Genomic DNA, 19,414 nt, shown 5'->3' on the forward strand with positions numbered 1-19,414 from the left:
TTAGATTCCCCTCTGCTCTGCGGCACCCCCACCCCGACATCACAGCTCAGATGCCCATCTGCACTACAGCATCTCCCACCCCGACATCACAGCTCAGATGCCCCTCTGCACTGCATCCCCCGTCCTGACATCACAGCTCTAATGCCCCTCCCCCCTGCAGCATCCCCCACCCTGACATCACAGCTCAGATGCCCCTCTGCACTGCAGCATCCCCCACCCCCTGAGCATCCCCCACCCTGACATTACAGCTCAGATGCCCCTCTGCACTGCAGCATCCCCCACCCTGACATCACAGCTCAGATACCTCTCTGCACTGCAGCATCCCCCATCCTGACATCACAGCTCAGATGCCCCTCTGCACTGCAGCATCCCCCACCCTGACATCACAGTTCAGATGCCCCTCTGCACTGCGGCATCCCCCACCCTGACATCACAGCTCAGATGCCCCTCTGCACTGCAGCATCCCCCACCCTGACATCACAGCTCAGATGCCCCTCTGCACTGCAGCATCCCCCACCCTGACATCACAGCTCTGATGCCCCTCTGCACTGCAGCATCCCCCACCCCCAGATGCCCCTCTGCACTGCAGGATCCCCCACCCTGATATCACAGTTCATCACCCTGACATCACAGCTCAGATGCCCCTCCCCACAGCTCACCCACATCACAGCTCAAATGCCCCTCTGCACTGCAGCATCCCCCACCCTGACATCACAGCTCAGATGCACCTGTGCACTGCGGCATCCTTTACCCTGACATCACTGCTCAGATGTCCCTCTGCATTGCAGCATCCCCCTCCGTGACATCACAGCTCAAATGCCCCTCTGCACTGCAGCATCCCCCACCCTGACATCACAGCTCAGATGCACCTGTGCACTGCGGCATCCTTTACCCTGACATCCACTGCAGCCATTCCCCATGCAGCATACCCCACCCTGACATGCCCATCTGCATTGCAGCATCCCCCACCCTGACATCACACAGCTCAGATGCCCCTCCCCACTGCAGCATCCCCCACCCCTCCTTCAGAGTGCAGGCAATGTGCTTCCCACCTCCAGAATTCTCGTTTAACTGACCAGTTTATCTGAATCCCTTCTTAAATATTTCGTTGCTCACTCCAACAGCACAAGTCATAATAACTACTTACCTCCACTCCTATTTAACAGAGAATATTATTTGATGTTGAAGCCCTCAGCTCTCAAAACCCCCTTTTATTTACTTCCTCCAACCCTCATAGGATGATCCCTACGTCTCCTATCCACCTCAGATATATTCACCCTCTTACTCTTCCTATTCTGCTGCATCCTCTGTGTGGCCAAAACACCTCAACAACCCTTCCTCAGTTCTCTGAATTATTCTCTAGGTAACTCCATTCCTACTTCTGATCTCCACTTTGTGAATGCTCTGCATTACTTTTACACCACATGTTGTCCTCTCTGCCTCCAGCCTCCTCACTGCAACTTTTAAAGCCCGTACTTCACACTCATAAAAGTGTTAGTACCATTTTACTATGGTATATTTCCTGTTTTGCCTCCATGAATAAATCTCTCTCCACATTATTATTATTATTATAATCAAAGGGAAGCGCTAAATCCGTAGGATTATACAGCGCCTGGGGGGGGGAGGATGTGGAAGGCATTAGGCTTAATTCGGGGAACTGGAGCACAGATCCAATTCCCTAAATCAAGAGCCCCTCACCAACATCAAGGAACCTTCCCTGAGGGGCTCTCTCCACAGATGCTTCAGTACACAACCATTCTTTTTCCCCTCATCAGTTTTATGCTTCGCTTCATCTTTTATAGATCCATCCGTCGACAAGTTCAGTCCTAAATATCTGAACACATATACTTCACTCATACTCCTTCCAGTCTGATATCCGATCTTCATCACTCTTCCAAATTCCTCCGCCAACTAATGCAACTTCATAATCTCCAAAAGAACCGTGTCATCGGCAAAAGCAACTGTTATAACTCCCACTTTGCATCAGAGTCGTTATCTTTTAATCCCACACCTCTCTCCAACACCCCAGCGTTCATTTCTTTTACAACCCCATCTATAAATATATGTTAAACTACCATGGTGACATTACACATCCCTGCCTAAGGCTTACTTTTTACAGGAAATAATGCCCCTTTTTCCTACATACCCCTAACCTGAGCCTCACTATCCACATAAAAACTCTTAGCTGCTTGTAATAACCAATTGCCTATTCCATACATCTGCAACATCTGTCACATTACTTCCCAATCCACCCTATCATATGTCTTTTTCGAAACCAATAATGTGGAAAAAATCTCTTACCTTTATCAAAATATTGTTTACTTACATGCTTCATTATAAACACTTGATCTACACACTCCTGCTCTTCCTAAAACCTCTTTGTTCATCTGCAATCCTACTCTGTCTTGCCCTTATTTTTTTTTCAATACGAATTCTATTATACACTTTGTCCTGTATACTCAACAGGCTCGTTCCCTAATAATTCCTACACTCTTTGTCCCCTTTTCCCTCAAAGGATCTATGTATGTTCTCTGCCACTCCTTAGGTACTCCTCCTTCTATGTATATATTGGACATATGCACCAAGCACTTCAGAAGTACATAACTACCTGCTCTTAACATTTCTATCTTAATCCCAGCTTCTTTACTCCCGTTCATTCTACCCACTGCCTCATGAACATCTCTCACTCACATCTGGTTCTTCCTCACTTCTACAAGATGTTGCACCTCCCTGCCCAATGCATGAAATCACTGCCTTTGTTCATCATCAACATTTAACTCCTTAGAATATTCGCAACTATTTTCTCAGTACCTTCACCTCCTCATCTAACATTATCTCTGTTGTTCCCCAGGATTTCTCAACCTATTAATCTCATCCCAGTTATTCTCACCATAATTTGTTGATAAAATTTCAGCCACTTTCTTACTGGTTCTCCTCTTACGTTTCCTCACCACTCTGTGTACCTCTCTTTTACTCTGTACTCCGCCCTCCTTGTGTCACTTCTAAATTGTTAAAAACTTTCGTGTACAAATGTGCAGCAGCACTGAATAACCCACACGGGTTTGCCACACTACATAATTATTATAATGATTAATATGATACGTTTATTACTAGTTCTAGTAGTTGTGGTGGTGGTGATAGTGGCACCACCACAGCTGGTGGCACCACCACAGCTGGTGGCACCACCACAGATAGTGGCACCACCACAGCTAGTGCCTCCACTAATAGTACTGGAGTAAAATGTAACTAGGAATGCCAGGCAGGCAGGAGGTGGTGGTGGTACCCGGGCAAACTCTACTTTATGTAGAGGGAGTTAAAGTCGAGATCCGCAGTACATATTGTCGCTCTCGGCTCTGGGGAGAGTGCCACCTGGGGGGACTCACCCCCCAGGACTCAGCTAGCATGATACAGGTGGCACTGGGGATATGTCTTGCATTTCTTATATAGTGTAGATGGCACTAGTGTAATACGTGCCGCATAATCTGTGTACACATAACATGGCACTGTGATGGCAATGTTTTAAACTGGTCTTATGGAAACTGGTTGGCCCTTGTTGGCCCAGGAGGTGGGCCACTTTGTATAGTTGTGTGCCAGAGTGTCAGTAGCCTTTACTCAGTGCCAACTCGGAAAAAAAATTCTCTTATTGTTGAATATACCTTGTAGAGAATTGCTATGTATCATGTATCTGGTGATACATAACACCAGCAAGAACACTTGTTTATCATGTGTCTAGTGATACATAACACCAGCAAGAACACTTGTTTATCATGTGTCTAGTGATACATAACACCAGCAAGAACACTTGTTTATCATGTGTCTAGAGCGGTGGTGAGGCAAACTTGTGTAGAGAGGGAAGTGGGATGAGAGGGGGATGTGAAGGAGGGGGATGAGAGGGGGGGAGAACTGAACAGGAAGAGTGCCAGAACGTGCCTCAGTGTGGTCATAGACAGTGTCGGTGTCGCCGGCGGAGCGGCACTCACCTGTGGCACTCCCCTCTAGCCCTCACCTGTGGCACTCGCCTGTTGCATTCACCTGTGGTCCTCACCTGTGATCGTGACCCGTGGCCCCTGCCTGTGGCAGTCACTTATGGCACTCACTGTAGACGCAGTGATCCTTGTACAGAGTGCCGCTAGTTAGCACTGTTAGGAAGAACCAAAACTAAACAAGTCTGTGAAATCTGAATCATCTCTGCGTCCAGGCAGAACCCCTCTCTCGTGTGAGAACTTTCCAGTGTATTGCAAAATCACTGTTGTTTGCAGCCTTCCTTCTTAACACTAAGTTGAAGGAGTTTACCGCGTGTGAGAGTCGAGTGTCCCTGACCGGGTGTTGGTAGCTTGGAAATACCTGTATTGGTCAGAGGCTGAATGAGCAAGATGGGGCGCAAGAACGGAGACCTGATCCCAGACCATCCCAACAAGATCTGCTACAACCCTGTGCGCCTCCCCATGGAACTAGACAATCAGTCTGATGTTGTCAAAGTAAGTCACCTCGGGTTTATTTCTCGTAGAGCCCTCATAAGGGCCTAGGAATACGTTGGGTCTAGAGAGCCTCTAAACAGTTATCCTGTCATTAAGTCTGCAGCAAAGTTGTACTCTAGGTTCTCTGAGAGTATCCAAGAATGGTTTAAGTATTTAGTATTTCCCAGCATTCATTAATCTTCATTGATTCCTTGTGTAGAGGTTCTCTACCCTTCATCACTTAAATACGTACTAGTTCTCCCACCACTATTATCGTGTCCTCTTGAAAAGAACAAACTTTTTAGAGTGCTAAAACTTCTTTTACAAGTGTAACTTTGAAGACAAAAGAATCTCTGGTTTCTCCAGTATTCCCAGCATAGTGTCTGCATTTTTTTTACCGCTACAAACACCTCAGGAGGTGTGTGGGCCAACACCAGTCTCTGCAAGGCACTCTTATTTCAGCTCCTTGATCACCAGCACAATATCAATGAAGGTCAAAGTGGTGGAACCAAGTGTCGTAGCAAACAAAAGATACTTTGCTGAGTAAGCTTTTATCAGGGCAACATTTCGATCTGTTAAGATCTTTCTCAGACCATTATTTGATAAAGATTTTCAGGAGTCGAAACTGTATTCTAGTTATAGCATGTCCTGCATAGTGTACCTGTTTTTTTTTTCACTAGAACTTTTTTGTAACTTCTAAATCACCAGCTCTACTCTAAGGCAAGTCACCTTTGTTCCTTCTCGTATTCAGTGATAACCTATGGCAAGATGACATTACTTGCTCTGCATGGTGCAAGCAGCACTCAACATCCACAACATGAGAGGACTCGCTACATCCATAACAACATTACCAACATAAGAGAAGGACTCAAATAATATCTTTAATTTCTTATTTTAGAATCCCCCTTTCTCTCATCTTTCTTCTTCCCTCCTACTTTGCCTTTCTCCCTCCCTCTCACCACTTAACTCTCACATCTTCACCACGCGTCCTGCTTCATAGAAATAAATTTATTCATATCTTCTCATAATTTCCATCTCTGCATTTAGCTCTTATAAAAAGTTCTGGCGTGTGTACGTGTGTGTGTACGTGTGTCCGTGTGTACTGAGAACCTTGACTTAACGGTGACCTTCTTGGCATTGTGAGTGCCATGCTCCAGCATATCTAGTTTGGCTCTTCTTCATTGGGAAGACTTGTCACGAGGGTCACTGGCACCACTCGTGTGTATCCTCCTGACCGATGGGGTGTCACAACATGGTGCCGGCACCTGGACGCTGGAATGTCAGGAGTGCCTGAACCAGGTGTCACAGCCGCATCTGGACGAGTGGCACATGCCAGAAAGACATTAATGGGCTAAAACCCAGTGGTATCATTACCTGTGTAAAGAATTACATAATAATAATAATAATAATTATTATTAAGACGCTGCATATGAAGATGGACATATATGGATTATTTAGCCCCAGAAGCAATCACAGCCAAGTAGTATGGCTTATATCCATTAAGGGCCTACCAGATAGCTGTTCACTAATAGCTGCACTTGGGCAGCAGGTGTAAGGTGATAGGCCCACATGTTTCGCCTCGCCCAGAAGTCGAACTTGTGTTGTATCGATTTTTTGCTGAGCCAGCCTAACCAGGATGAAAATGTGTGATCCTGCCCTTTGTCAGCAAGAAGGTAATTATCATGAGTATGTGTGTGTGTGTTGGGGGGGGGTCAGACTTGTGTGTACCTGGCTCAGTTGTTACTGAAGGTGTGCAGCAGGTGTGTGGGTGGAACAGCAGTAGCATGTGGGTGGGACAGTAGCATCAAGTTGCAGCAGCACCAGGTAGGCGGGTGGGTGGGGCAGTAGCAGCAGCAGGTGAGTGGGTGGGTGGAGCAGTAAGGGCAACTGGTGGGTGGGTGGGGCAGTAACAGCAACAGGTGGGTGGGTGGAACAGTAGCAGCAACAGGTGGGTTGGTGGAACAGTAGCAGCAACAGGTGGGTGGGTGGAACAGAAGCAGCAACAGGTGGGTGGGTGGAACAGTGCAGCAACAGTAGCAGCAACAGGTGGGTGGGTGGAACAGTAGCAGCAACAGGTGGGTGGGTGGAACAGTAGCAGCAACAGGTGGGTGGGTGGAACAGCAGCAACAGGTGGGTGGGTGGAACAGTAGCAGCAACAGGTGGGTGGGTGGAACAGTAGCAGCAACAGGTGGGTGGGTGGAACAGCAGCAACAGGTGGGGGGGTGGAACTAGCAGCAACAGGTGGGTGGGTGGAACAGTAGCAGCAACAGGGGGGTGGGTGGAACAGCAGCAACAGGTGGGTGGGTGGAACAGTAGCAGCAACAGGTGGGTGGGTGGAACAGTAGAAGCAACAGGTGGGTGGGTGGAACAGCAGCAACAGGTCGGTGGGTTGAACTAGCAGCAACAGGTGGGTTGGTGGAACAGTAGCAGCAACAGGTGGGTTGGTGGAACAGTAGCAGCAACAGGTGGGTGGGTGGAACAGTAGCAGCAACAGGTGGGTGTGTGGAACAGTAGCAGCAACAGGTGGGTGGGTGGAACAGTAGCAGCAACAGGTGGGTGGGTGGAACAGCAGCAACAGGTGGGTGGGTGGAGCTAGCAGCAACAGGTGGGTGGGTGGAACAGTAGCAGCAACAGGTGGGTGGGTGGAACAGTAGCAGCAACAGGTGGGTGGGTGGAACAGTAGCAGCAACAGGTGGGTGTGTGGAACAGTAGCAGCAACAGGTGGGTGGGTGGAACAGTAGCAGCAACAGGTGGGTGGGTGGAACAGTAGCAGCAACAGGTGGGTGGGTGGAACAGTAGCAGCAACAGGTGGGTGGGTGGAACAGTAGCAGCAACAGGTGGGTGGGTGGAACAGTAGCAGCAACAGATGGAACAGCAGCAGCAACAGGTGGAACAGCAGCAGCAACAGGTGGGTGGGTGGAACAGTAGCAGCAACAGGTGGGTGGGTGGAACAGTAGCAGCAACAGGTGGGTGGGTGGAACAGTAGCAGCAACAGGTGGGTGGGTGGAACAGTAGCAGCAACAGGTGGGTGGGTGGAACAGTAGCAGCAACAGGTGGGTGGGTGGAACAGTAGCAGCAACAGGTGGGTGGGTGGAACAGTAGCAGCAACAGGTGGGTGGAACAGTAGCAGCAACAGGTGGGTGGGTGGAACAGCAGCAACAGGTGGGTGGGTGGAACTAGCAGCAACAGGTGGGTGGGTGGAACAGTAGCAGCAACAGGTGGGCGGGTGGAACAGTAGCAGCAACAGGTGGGTGTGTGGAACAGTAGCAGCAACAGGTGGGTGGGTGGAACAGTAGCAGCAACAGGTGGGTGGGTGGAACAGTAGCAGAAACAGGTGGGTGGATGGTCGATTATTTTAAAAATATTATTTATGCATTAAGAAATCGTTTATAAATGTTCTATTTCAGTGTAGTTCAATTGTTTGTATACACACACACACACACACACACACACACACACACACACACACACACACACACACACACACACACACACACACACACACTCGTGGAGGAGTCACGCGGTTTGAGCTCGTGTTTTGGTGGTAATTTCTGACTGTGCCATAAGGAATAGAGTGTGGGATATAGGTGTGTGCACGCATAAGAGTGCATATAATCACTTAAGCCCCGAAAAAAGGAAATATAAGTGATCACAGAAAAGAAAACAAAGGAAATAGTGACTAAGTGTTTAGTGGGGGCCGTTGGAAGGAAGGTGAACGGTTGTGTCAGCTCTAAATAGTGTTGCCATAATAACGCAGTGGGGTATTTTGAAGAATAAGTGCGACTCAAGACCAGGGAGATAAAATATATGTATAGATGTGTCAGTAAATACAGTGAGTGAGTGAAAAAATTAGATGAGCTAGAGACCACAGTGCCTACGGGAAGTTAGTGGAAAAATTACCGAGAAGCATCAAGCATTTTCATACTGGGACCCAGGAGGACGACAACATTACTCCACTGCCAGCCGCACGTAATATTCACCTAGTTTGAGTTGCATGGGGTCAGCACCAGTCTAGCTGGAAATTGGGGGTCACTCTCCTCGAGCTATCAGAATTAGAATAAGCAGCATTTACTGGCATTTAATAGAATTTATTGAGGTTTAGGAGAGTTAAGCAGTTAATGATAGATAGCCTAGTATGAGAGGTAGCCTAACGAAGCCTAGCATACAGAATTGAACGTAATTTTAGGCACAAGATAGTACAGTGGGAACCAAGAGATTGGGTACATATGCAAAACATATGTAGTACATACGAGGGAAATAAGGACTGCTTACATAAACACACACACACACACGCACACATGCGCACACACACACACACACACACACATACACACATACACACATACACACACACACACACACACACAAACAAACACACACAAACACACACACACACACACACACACACACACACACACACACACATATACAGGATTTCACACCTTTATGTGAATTTACGTAATTTTAGGGAACCAAGAGATAGGGTACATATGCAAAACATATGTAGTACATATGAGGGAAATAAGGACTGCTTACATAAACACATGCATACACATACACGCACACTAGGTGAGAACAGGATCTGCTGTTAGGCACTTGAATAGCTGTAGCACACACACACACACACACACACACACACACACACACACATACACATACACATATACAGGATTTCACACCTTTATGTGAATTGACCCTCTAACCCTTCCTTCTCTCTCCGTCTCTTTGTCTCTTTTCCTCTCTTCATTTCTCTCTATTCTTCTCTCTCTCTCTCTCTTACTCTTTCTGTCTCTTCCTCTCTCTCTTAATCTTTCTCTCCCTTCCTCTATTCCTCTCTCTCTCTCATCCTCTCTCACCCTTTCTCTTTCCTCTCTTTTTCTCTCTCTTCCTCTCTTCCTCTCTCTTTTCCTCTCTTCCTCTCTCTCTTCCTCTCTCTCTTCCTCTCTCTCTTCCTCTCTCTCTTCCTCTCTCTCTCTCTCTCTCTCTCTCTCTCTCTCTCTCTCTCTCTCTCTCTCTCTCTCTCTCTCTCTCTCTCTCTCTCTCTCTCTCTCTCTTTTCCCTTCTCTCTCCCCTCTCTCCTATCCCTTCTCTCTCTTTCTCTCACTCTCTCCCCCTTTTCCTTTTCACTCTCCCCCTCTCTCTCTCTCTCTCTCTCTCTCTCTCTCTCTCTCTCTCTCTCTCTCTCTCTCTCTCTCTCTCTCTCTCTCTCTCTCTCTCTCTCTCCTTTACTAAAAAAAAAAAAATCTTTGGGACTTGTAGGAATCAGGGATCAGATGACAATGGTATTGGTAGGGAGGAATGGATGGAGGAGCAGTGGAGAAGGATGGAGCAAGAATGGGAGAGAAAATTAGGAGAGCTTTCTGAAAAAATGGAGAAAGAGCTCTCTGCAAAATGGGAAAAGAGGTTGGAGAAGGAGACGAAGAAATGGGAGGCACAAGTCGAAACTGCAGTAGACAGGGTAAGGGTCCTAGAGTTTGAGGTAAACAGGCTGAAGCAAGTCTCAGGGGCAGTGACCAGAGAAGACACAGCATATGAAGCTGAGAGGATGAACAGGAAGGAAGGAGATATGAATTATGCTAAGGTCATATCAGCCTGCAAAGAAGGGTCAGGGAGTAAAAGGAAAGAGCAGCTGGGTGCAGATAGAGAGGGAGATAAGTCGAATGCTGAGGCACAGCCATGCTACCAAGAGCCACTGGAAAAATCAAGGGAGAAAATGACCATATACAGACAGGAACCAGAGTCACAGAGGGAGAGGCAATGGGAGGAGGAAAGGGCAAAATCAGTGTTTATCCATGGGCTTCGGGAGAGAGAGGAAAAGACACACACTGAAAGACGGCAGGAAGAAAGGAGATTGGGAAAATCATCACGGAAATAGGGGGAGAAGACATGGACGAGATTGTAAATTTTCAGAGAATAGGGGGGTACGTGAAGGGGAGAAACCGACCGATCAAGCTGATTCTCAGGACAGAAACAGTGAGGAACAGGATCCTCCAAGAGAAACCAAGGTTGAAAAACTCGGAAGAGTACAAGAAGGTGTTCCTAGACAGAGACAGAACACAGAGAGACAGCAGCTGAGGGAGAGGACAAAAAAGCGAAAGGAGATAGGAAAGGAAACAAGGATGGAACCAGCAGAGGTCAGTCAGAGCAGAACAGAGAAGCAAGGGCAAGCACACATACAACTATCCTCAGAACCCCACAACCTATCACACCATCCCAACACAAACTACAATCCATACCCACAGCTTCCACCCAACCCCCATTCATAGAATCCCACAGTATGCTACCAGGTCCCCTACCCCCGCAGGCCCCCCAAGCCACAGTATTGGAAAGGAAACTGAAGGTATGGTACACAAACGCTGATGGAATAACAAACAAGTGGGAGGAGTGGCACGAAAGAGTCAGAGACATCACTGGACATCATAGCGCTCACAGAAACCAAGCTTACAGGTATGATAACAGATGCCATCTTTCCAATGGGATACCAGATCCTGAGGAAAGACAGAAGGAAAAGGGGGGTGGAGGAGTGGCACTGCTGATCAAACACCGATGGAATTTTGATGAGCTGGAGAGAGGAGACAGCGGAGAAGAAAGTGATTACATAGCGGGAACGCTTCACTCTGGAGGTCCCAAGGTAGTAATTGCAGTGATGAGCCAGCAAGACTGGACTTAGTATTCACCTTGAGCAGTGCAGATATTGAGGACATCACATATGAAAGACCCCTTGGGGCAAGCGATCATGTGGTTTTGAGCTTCGAATACACAGTAGAGCTACAAGTGGAGGGGGGGGGAAGCAGGAAGGCCAGGACAAATGAAACCAAACTACAGGAAAGGGGACTACATGGGAATGAGGAACTTCCTGAACGAGGTTCAGTGGGACAGAGAACTGGCAGGGAAGCCAGTTAATGAGATGATGGAATATGTAGCAACAATGTGCAAGGAGGCTGAAGAGAGGTTTGTACCCAAGGGAAACAGGAATAATGAAAAAGCCAGGATGAGCCCATGGTTCACCCAAAGGTGCAAGGAGGCAAAAACCAAGTGTGCTAGGGAATGGAAGAAATATAGAAGGCAAAGGACCCAGGAGAATAAGGAGAGCAGTCGTAGAGCCAGAAACGAATATGCACAGATAAGAAGGGAGGCCCAACGACAATATGAAAACAACATAGCAGCGAAAGCCAAATCTGACCCGAAGCTGTTATACAGCCACATCAGGAGGAAAACAACAGTCAAGGACCAGGTAATCAGGCTAAGGAAGGAAGGAGAGACAACAAGAAATGACCGTGAAGTATGTGAGGAACTCAACAAGGGATTCAAAGAAGTGTTCACAGAGGAGACAGAAGGGGCTCCAGAGGGACGGAGAGGTGTGGCACATCAGGTGCTGGACATGGTACACACAACCGAGGAAGAAGTGAAGAGGCTTCTGAGTGAGCTAGATACCTCAAAGGCAATGGGGCCAGATAACATCTCTCCATGGGTCCTGAGAGAGGGAGCAGAGGCGCTATGTGTACCCCTAACAACAATATTCAAAACATCTATCGAAACAGGGAGATTGCCTGAGGCATGGAAGACAGCAAATGTAGTCCCAATCTTTAAAAAAGGAGACAGACATGAAGCACTAAACTACAGACCAGTGTCACTGACTTGTATAGTATGCAAAGTCATGGAGAAGATTGTCAGAAGTGTGGTGGAACACCTAGAAAGGAATGATCTCATCAACAGCACCCAACATGGTTTCAGGGACGGGAAATCCTGTGTCACAAACCTACTGGAGTTCTATGAAAAGGTGAGAGCAGTAAGACAAGAGAGAGAGGGGTGGGTGGATTGCATTTTCTTGGACTGCAAGAAGGCGTTTGACACAGTACCACACAAGAGATTAGTGCAAAAACTGGAGGACCAAGCAGGGATAACAGGGAAGGCACTACTCTCAGTAGTAGTACCAGTTACCAGTAACCAGTGTACCAGTAGATGACTCACTACCAACCGTCTCTGCGTGAATCACTGTCTGTATTCATATTGTGCTGACACAGCAGTATTTCAAACACCCCCTCACATATGGGTACTGGGGTTAGTCAGTCTGACGAGAGTGAGCAAGGAGGCAGGCCACGGCTGTTTGGGCGCTTCCCACATTATCCGTAATATACGTACTTCCAGCCTACGTGAGTATTTCTTTACCCTATCCACGTGTTCGAACCCCACATGATACTACAATGGATCAGGGAATATTTGTCAGGAAGACAGCAGCGAGTAATGGTACGTGGCGAGGTGTCAGAGTGGGCACCTGTGACCAGCGGGGTCCCACAGGGGTCAGTCCTAGGACCAGTGCTGTTTCTGGTATTTGTGAACGACATGACAGAAGGAATAAACTCTGAGGTGTCACTGTTTGCAGATGACGTGAAGTTGATGAGAAAAATTCATTCGATCGAAGACCAGGCAGAACTACAAAGGGATCTGGACAGGCTGCAGACCTGGTCCAGCAATTGGCTCCTGGAGTTCAATACCACCAAGTGCAAAGTCATGAAGATTGGGGAAGGGTAAAGAAGACCCTAAATGGAGTACAGTCTAGGGGGCCAGAGACTACAAACCTCACTCAAGGAAAAAGATCTTGGGGTGAGTATAACGCCAGGCACATCTCCTGAAGCGCACATCAACCAAATAACTGCTGCAGCATATGGGCGCCTGGCAAACCTCAGAACAGCATTCCGACATCTTAATAAGGAGTCGTTCAGGACCCTGTACACCGTGTACGTTAGGCCCATATTGGAGTATGCGGCACCAGTTTGGAACCCACACCTAGCTAAGCATGTAAAGAAACTAGAGAAAGTGCAAAGGTTTGCCACAAGACTAGTCCCAGAGCTAAGAGGTATGTCCTACGAGGAGAGGTTAAGGGAAATCAACCTGACGACACTGGAGGACAGGAGAGATAGGGGGGACATGATAACGACTTACAAAATACTGAGAGGAATTGACAAAGTGGACAAAGACAGGATGTTCCAGAGACTGGACACAGCAATAAGGGGACACAGTTGGAAGCTGAAGACACAGATGAATCACAGGGATGTTAGGAAGTATTTCTTCAGCCACAGAGTAGTCAGGAAGTGGAATAGTTTGGGAAGAGATGTAGTGGAGGCAGAATCCATACATAGCTTTAAGCAGAGGTACGATAACGCTCATGGTTCAGGGAAAGTGACCTAGTGGCGACCAGTGAAGTGGTGGGGCCAGGAGCTTGGACTCGACCCATGCAACCTCAACTAGGTGAGTACAACTAGGTGAGTACACACACACACACACACACAGACTACAAAGAGAACTGGACAGGCTACAAGCCTGGTCCAGCAACTGGCCCCTTGAGTTTAACCCTGCCAAATGCAAAGTCACGAAGATTGGGGAAGGGCAAAGAAGACCGCAGACACAATATAGTTTAGATGGCCAAAGACTGCAAACCTCACTCAAGGAAAAATATCTGGGGGTGAGTATAACACCGAGCATATCTCCAACTCTCTGGATAGCGTATCTCAGGCACATTAGAAATGGAATTTTTATGAAAATCTCCGTCATACTAGAGTACGAAGCAGAGGAATGAGAAATTACACACGGGAACTAGAGGAATGAGAAAGGACGAGGGTGGGAGGGAAGAAGAATTTGAATATCACAGTATTCCAACTAATAGTTTGAGGGGTGGCATCCTTGGGAGGCGTTGTATACTTCAGTTAGGCTGGGCTCTGAAATAACCTGTGATACTTTATTAACATTTAATTAGTAAACACACACACACACACACACACACACACACACACACACACACACACACACACACACACACACACACACACACACACACACACACTGTTTTTCATAAGCGAGCCTACTTTTGCTACTTCGTAAGTTATTCTCAACTACATTATTGGAATAAAATACTCATGCTGTACTGTAATACCTAGGGTAGTCACTTATTCTTGGCATAATAAGTGACTAACCAAACTCTGTGTGTGTGTGTGTGTGTGTGTGTGTGTGTGTGTGTGTGTGTGGTCTCAGCTAGTTGGGTTTGGTCACTGCCCGTGGCGAGATAGACTAGATGTTAGTATATTGGGTCTGGTAAATACTTGAGAGAGAGAGAGAGAGAGTGGTGGCTGAACCAGCAGGGGACGACCAACACTGCCAACAAAACAGATGGGGTGATCCCAAAAAAAGAAAACATTTACCATCATTCATTCAACACTTGTCTTGGCAGAAGAGTGTAGACATCACAGTTCAGTTTATCCTTCAAATTGTAACATCTCCACCAGTCCTTCAGAGTACAGTGTACCTCCCACCTCCACCCCTCTTTCAGAGTACAGTGTACCTCCCACATCCACCCCTCCTTCAGAGTGCAGGCATTCTACTTCCCACGTCCAGGACTCCAGTCCTGCTTACCAGTTTCCCCGGGTACTTAATGCTACCTCCCTCACACCAACAACACAGCACTCTAACACGCTAATACATGCCTGCTAGATGCTCAAGCTCCTCCCACTTCAAACTTCCTTCGCAGTATTTGTGCAACCCCTCCTGCGACGGCCCCCTACCACTCGCTTTTTCCACCCCAGGATATCCACCACCTTGGCGTAGCGCTAAACCGTAGGGGTCACAGTATCTGGAGAATAAGGTGTAATCAAATTGCTGTCCCACAGATGGTTCCAGCTTCATCCTGCTCCTTGTTTATATGTCTCATAACAATAAAAAGGTTTTTAAATGAAATGATTTAGGTAACAACTCGTGGCTTGTAACTAAAGTAAGAAATCCTTACCCTAACCTTGTTAAACCCTGTGTAAACAAAAAGTGAGTGACTAAAGAACAATAAAGGAACTCTTTATTACCAGGATGATCAGTGTGTGTGGTGTATGATTGTTGCAGTGTGTGGCGCAGGTGACACTGTCTTGCTTCCTGCCTACATCCTGCTTGCTGTCTCGGCTCATAAAACAACCAGTGCTCTGCCAAACAAATACACTCTTGCTTCATAGTTGCAATAACTCCGCGAAAAATCTAAACATTGCGAAAAAGTATTTTTCAGTGATGTTATAAATGCTAGCTAAATTTATGTTGATCTAAGAGATGTTAGGAAAGATAACCTACATTATATTGTGTTAATTGTAGTAAGGTTAGCTAAGGTTTGTGAATAAATAATGTAACTATTTTATTAAAACCATCTTGGCTTGTTTGACTTAAATTATAAAACACTACAGCCCTTCACAGTTTTGTTTTAGCCAAGTGTATTATAGAGAGCTGTAGTCCCTTAAGGGCTAATAATTTATCAATGAATTTCTCACATCTGCCTAAAACGTTTACACACACACACACACACACACACACACACACACACACACACACACACACACACACACACACACACACACACACATATATATATATATATATATATATATATATATATATATATATATATATATATATATATATATATATATATATATATATATATATATATATATATTAGTGTGTGTGTGTGTGTGTGCCTTTTATTTCTATTTTGATGGTTGGTTGCTCTTAAACAGCTAACACCCAAGTACTTATTTACTACTAGGCTCCTCTACGCGTTATAAAGACTAGTAGTATATATTTAGTGTATCTTATGACTACCCGTCGAGGAACATTTCCGGATTAATCACACATATTCTCAGTGTATGTACTCCTTGTCGAGGTGTGTTTGACGTGTTTTCCTCTCAGAATACTGCTACTGTCGAGGCATCATGTTTAGTGTGTTGTAACTGCTGCGTCACTGTCCTGGGCACTGACTGAAGTGGCACTCTCCATTGGTTCCCTCATCAGACTAACAACCCCCCCCCCTGGTTATGACTAATGCATGAACTGATTAATCAGTATACAAAGTATAAAAATACACCCAGTGGGGTTTCATAGATATTATAATTTCTATAATCCCGTATTTCTCTTTAAGTAATTTCGTTTTGTTCGTTCAGTTTTTCGATTCACTCAAACGTCCTTAAAATTAGCAGCTGTGTTCGGCTCTGTCGGTTCATCTACTTCTTATAAATACAGTTTAATAAATTTATTCTGTCGCGTCCCTGGACCCATATGTGCTTCTTTTGACTGCCGCCCACACCATGGGTATGGAGTGCATTATACACACATTAAGCTCACTGACGCTCAAACGAAGAGCTGTGGGTACACAAACTAGCTGCTCATGCAGCACAAATAAATTAAAAAAGATTCACCTAGTAACTGGATAGATGAGTGTAAGAGAGCCAAGTGCTGGCTTGTTGTAGCTGGTCTTGGTGTACCCACCACCGGTGTACAGTACGTACCCTGGTCTTGATGTACCCACCACCGGTGTACAGTACGTACCCTGGTCTTGATGTACCCACCACCGGTGTACAGTACGTACCCTGGTCTTGATGTACCCACCACCGGTGTACAGTACGTACCCTGGTCTTGATGTACCCACCACCGGTGTACAGTACTTACCCTGGTCTTGATGTACCCACCACCGGTGTACAGTACGTACCCTGGTCTTGATGTACCCACCACCGGTGTACAGTACGTACCCTGGTCTTGGTGTACCCACCACCGGTGTACAGTACGTACCCTGGTCTTGATGTACCCACCACCGGTGTACAGTACGTACCCTGGTCTTGATGTACCCACCACCGGTGTACAATACTCACCCTGGTCTTGATGTACCCACCACCGGTGTACAGTACGTACCCTGGTCTTGATGTACCCACCACCGGTGTACAGTACGTACCCTGGTCTTGATGTACCCACCACCGGTGTACAATACTCACCCTGGTCTTGATGTACCCACCACCGGTGTACAGTACTTACCCTGGTCATGATGTACCCACCACTGGTGTACAATACTTACCTTGGTCTTGATGTACCCACCACCGGTGTACAATACTTACCCTGGTCTTGATGTACCCACCACCGGTGTACAATACTCACCCTGGTCTTGATGCACCCACCACTGGTGTACAATACTCACCCTGGTCTTGATGTACCCACCACTGGTGTACAATACTCACCCTGGTCTTGATGCACCCACCACTGGTGTACAATACTCACCCTGGTCTTGATGTACCCACCACTGGTGTACAATACTCACCCTGGTCTTGATGCACCCACCACCAGTGTACAATACTCACTCTGATCTTGATGTACCCACTACCGGTGTACAATACTCACCCTGGTCTTGATGTACCCACCACCGGTGTACAATACTCACCCTGGTCTTGATGCACCCACCACTGGTGTACAATACTCACCCTGGTCTTGATGCACCCACCACTGGTGTACAATACTCACCCTGGTCTTGATGTACCCACCACCGGTGTACAATACTTAACCTGGCCTTGATGTACCCACCACCGGTGTACAATACTTACCCTGGTCTTGATGTACCCACCACCGGTGTATAATAATTACCCTGGCCTTGATGTACCCACCACCAGTGTACAATACTCACCCTGGTCTTGATGTACCCACCACTGGTGTACAATACTCACCCTGATCTTGATGTACCCACCACCGGTGTACAATACTTACCCTGGTCTTGATGTACCCACCACCAGTGTACAATACTCACCCTGGTCTTGATGTACCCAGCACGGGTGTACAGTACTCACCCTGGTCTTGATGTACCTACCACCAGTGTACAATACTCACCCTGGTCTTGATGTACCCACCACCAGTGTATAATACTCACCCTGGTCTTGATATACCCAGCACAGGTGTACAATACTCACCCTGGTCTTGATGTACCCACCAGTGTACAATATCCACCCTTGTCCTGATATGCTCACCACGTGTACAATACTCACCCTGGTCTTGATATAACCACCACCGGTGTACAGTACTCACCTTGGTCTTTGTTACGCAGAAAATTTGGGATTACCTAGGGGCTAGAGCCTTGTCTAAGGGCAAAGGTAAAAGTTAGACACATCTCAGGCAGAAACAGGCCACCCAAGGCTATCCCAGTCAAAGCAGAAAGCGCTAAACCAGTATTTATTACTGCAATGGGTTGGTTATGAGAGGGGGTAGGCAAAATTCCTAGTTAGGAAAATCAATATTTATTAGGGATAACACTATATACACACTCTAGAAAACCACCTTCATATATATCTTCTCCTAAGCTCCCAAATAACGGTACACAAGAAGCAGGCCACTGGAGAGTCCAGCAAAACATCAACACTTCACCCAGCAATGCCAGGCCTTCCCTACTCCACTAACCCCCATTACCTCGTATGTCCTCAGTCCTCACTCATCCCGCAGTCCCTGACCATATCAGAGCCTAGGTGAGCATACTGGTAAACCATAAAAGAGCTTATGGCTCGAGATGCCTAACCAAATGAGTACAAAACTACAAAACTTAGCTTAAATACACGGTGTCGCAGACGCCAGCCTTTCCTGCATCCCACGTTGAAAACAGGAGGGTGCATTACGAAGCCCAAATGGAAGAACCTTGTAATGAAAAAGCCCATCTGGCATTACAAAAGCAGAGATGTCACTGGCACGTGGGGTTAAAGGTATCTGGTAATAACCCTTCAACAGGTCTAACTTACATATTTAGCTCCCCCCACCACATCAGTGACATTATCCATTCTAGGAAGAGGAAAACAATCAGCCTTAGTTATTAAATTAACCATACGGTAATCAGTGCACATCCTCATGGTGCCATCTGGTTTGGGAACCATCAGACAGGGGGATGCCCACTCACTCTCACTTAGTATTATTAAATCATTGTCAAGTAGATATTTCACCTCCTCCTCCATACTTTTTCTCTTTCGTGGGTTCATTCTGTAAGGAACCTGCCGAATTGGTTCAGCTTCCCTTACATCTATATCATGGGGCTTTAGCTTGCTTACACGAGGGATATCCCCAAACAAATCCTCAAAATTCCAGAGAAGCATCTCAGCAACCCTTTCCTTACTAAGACCTAACATATATTGTAA

General features: G+C 46.7%; 1 protein-coding gene across 7 annotated transcripts in view; it reads left to right on the forward strand.

Annotated features, from left to right (window-relative positions):
* Nucleotides 1–19,414, forward strand: part of LOC128688910 (long-chain-fatty-acid--CoA ligase 1) — a 115,059-nt gene that overhangs the window by 37,937 nt on the left and 57,708 nt on the right. Inside the window, exon 1 of one of the 7 annotated variants that reach the window (XM_053776958.2) lies at nt 3,921–4,478. The exons of the other annotated variants lie outside the window; for them this stretch is intronic. Coding sequence (XP_053632933.1) covers nt 4,365–4,478 — 114 coding nt within the window. The 5' untranslated portion in view covers nt 3,921–4,364. Of the gene's footprint in view, nt 1–3,920; nt 4,479–19,414 lie in introns of those variants that run through there. 7 annotated transcript variants of the gene reach the window in all.

The sequence above is a fragment of the Cherax quadricarinatus genome, chromosome 16 (assembly GCF_038502225.1).
Source record: "Cherax quadricarinatus isolate ZL_2023a chromosome 16, ASM3850222v1, whole genome shotgun sequence".
Taxonomy (NCBI): domain Eukaryota; kingdom Metazoa; phylum Arthropoda; class Malacostraca; order Decapoda; family Parastacidae; genus Cherax; species Cherax quadricarinatus.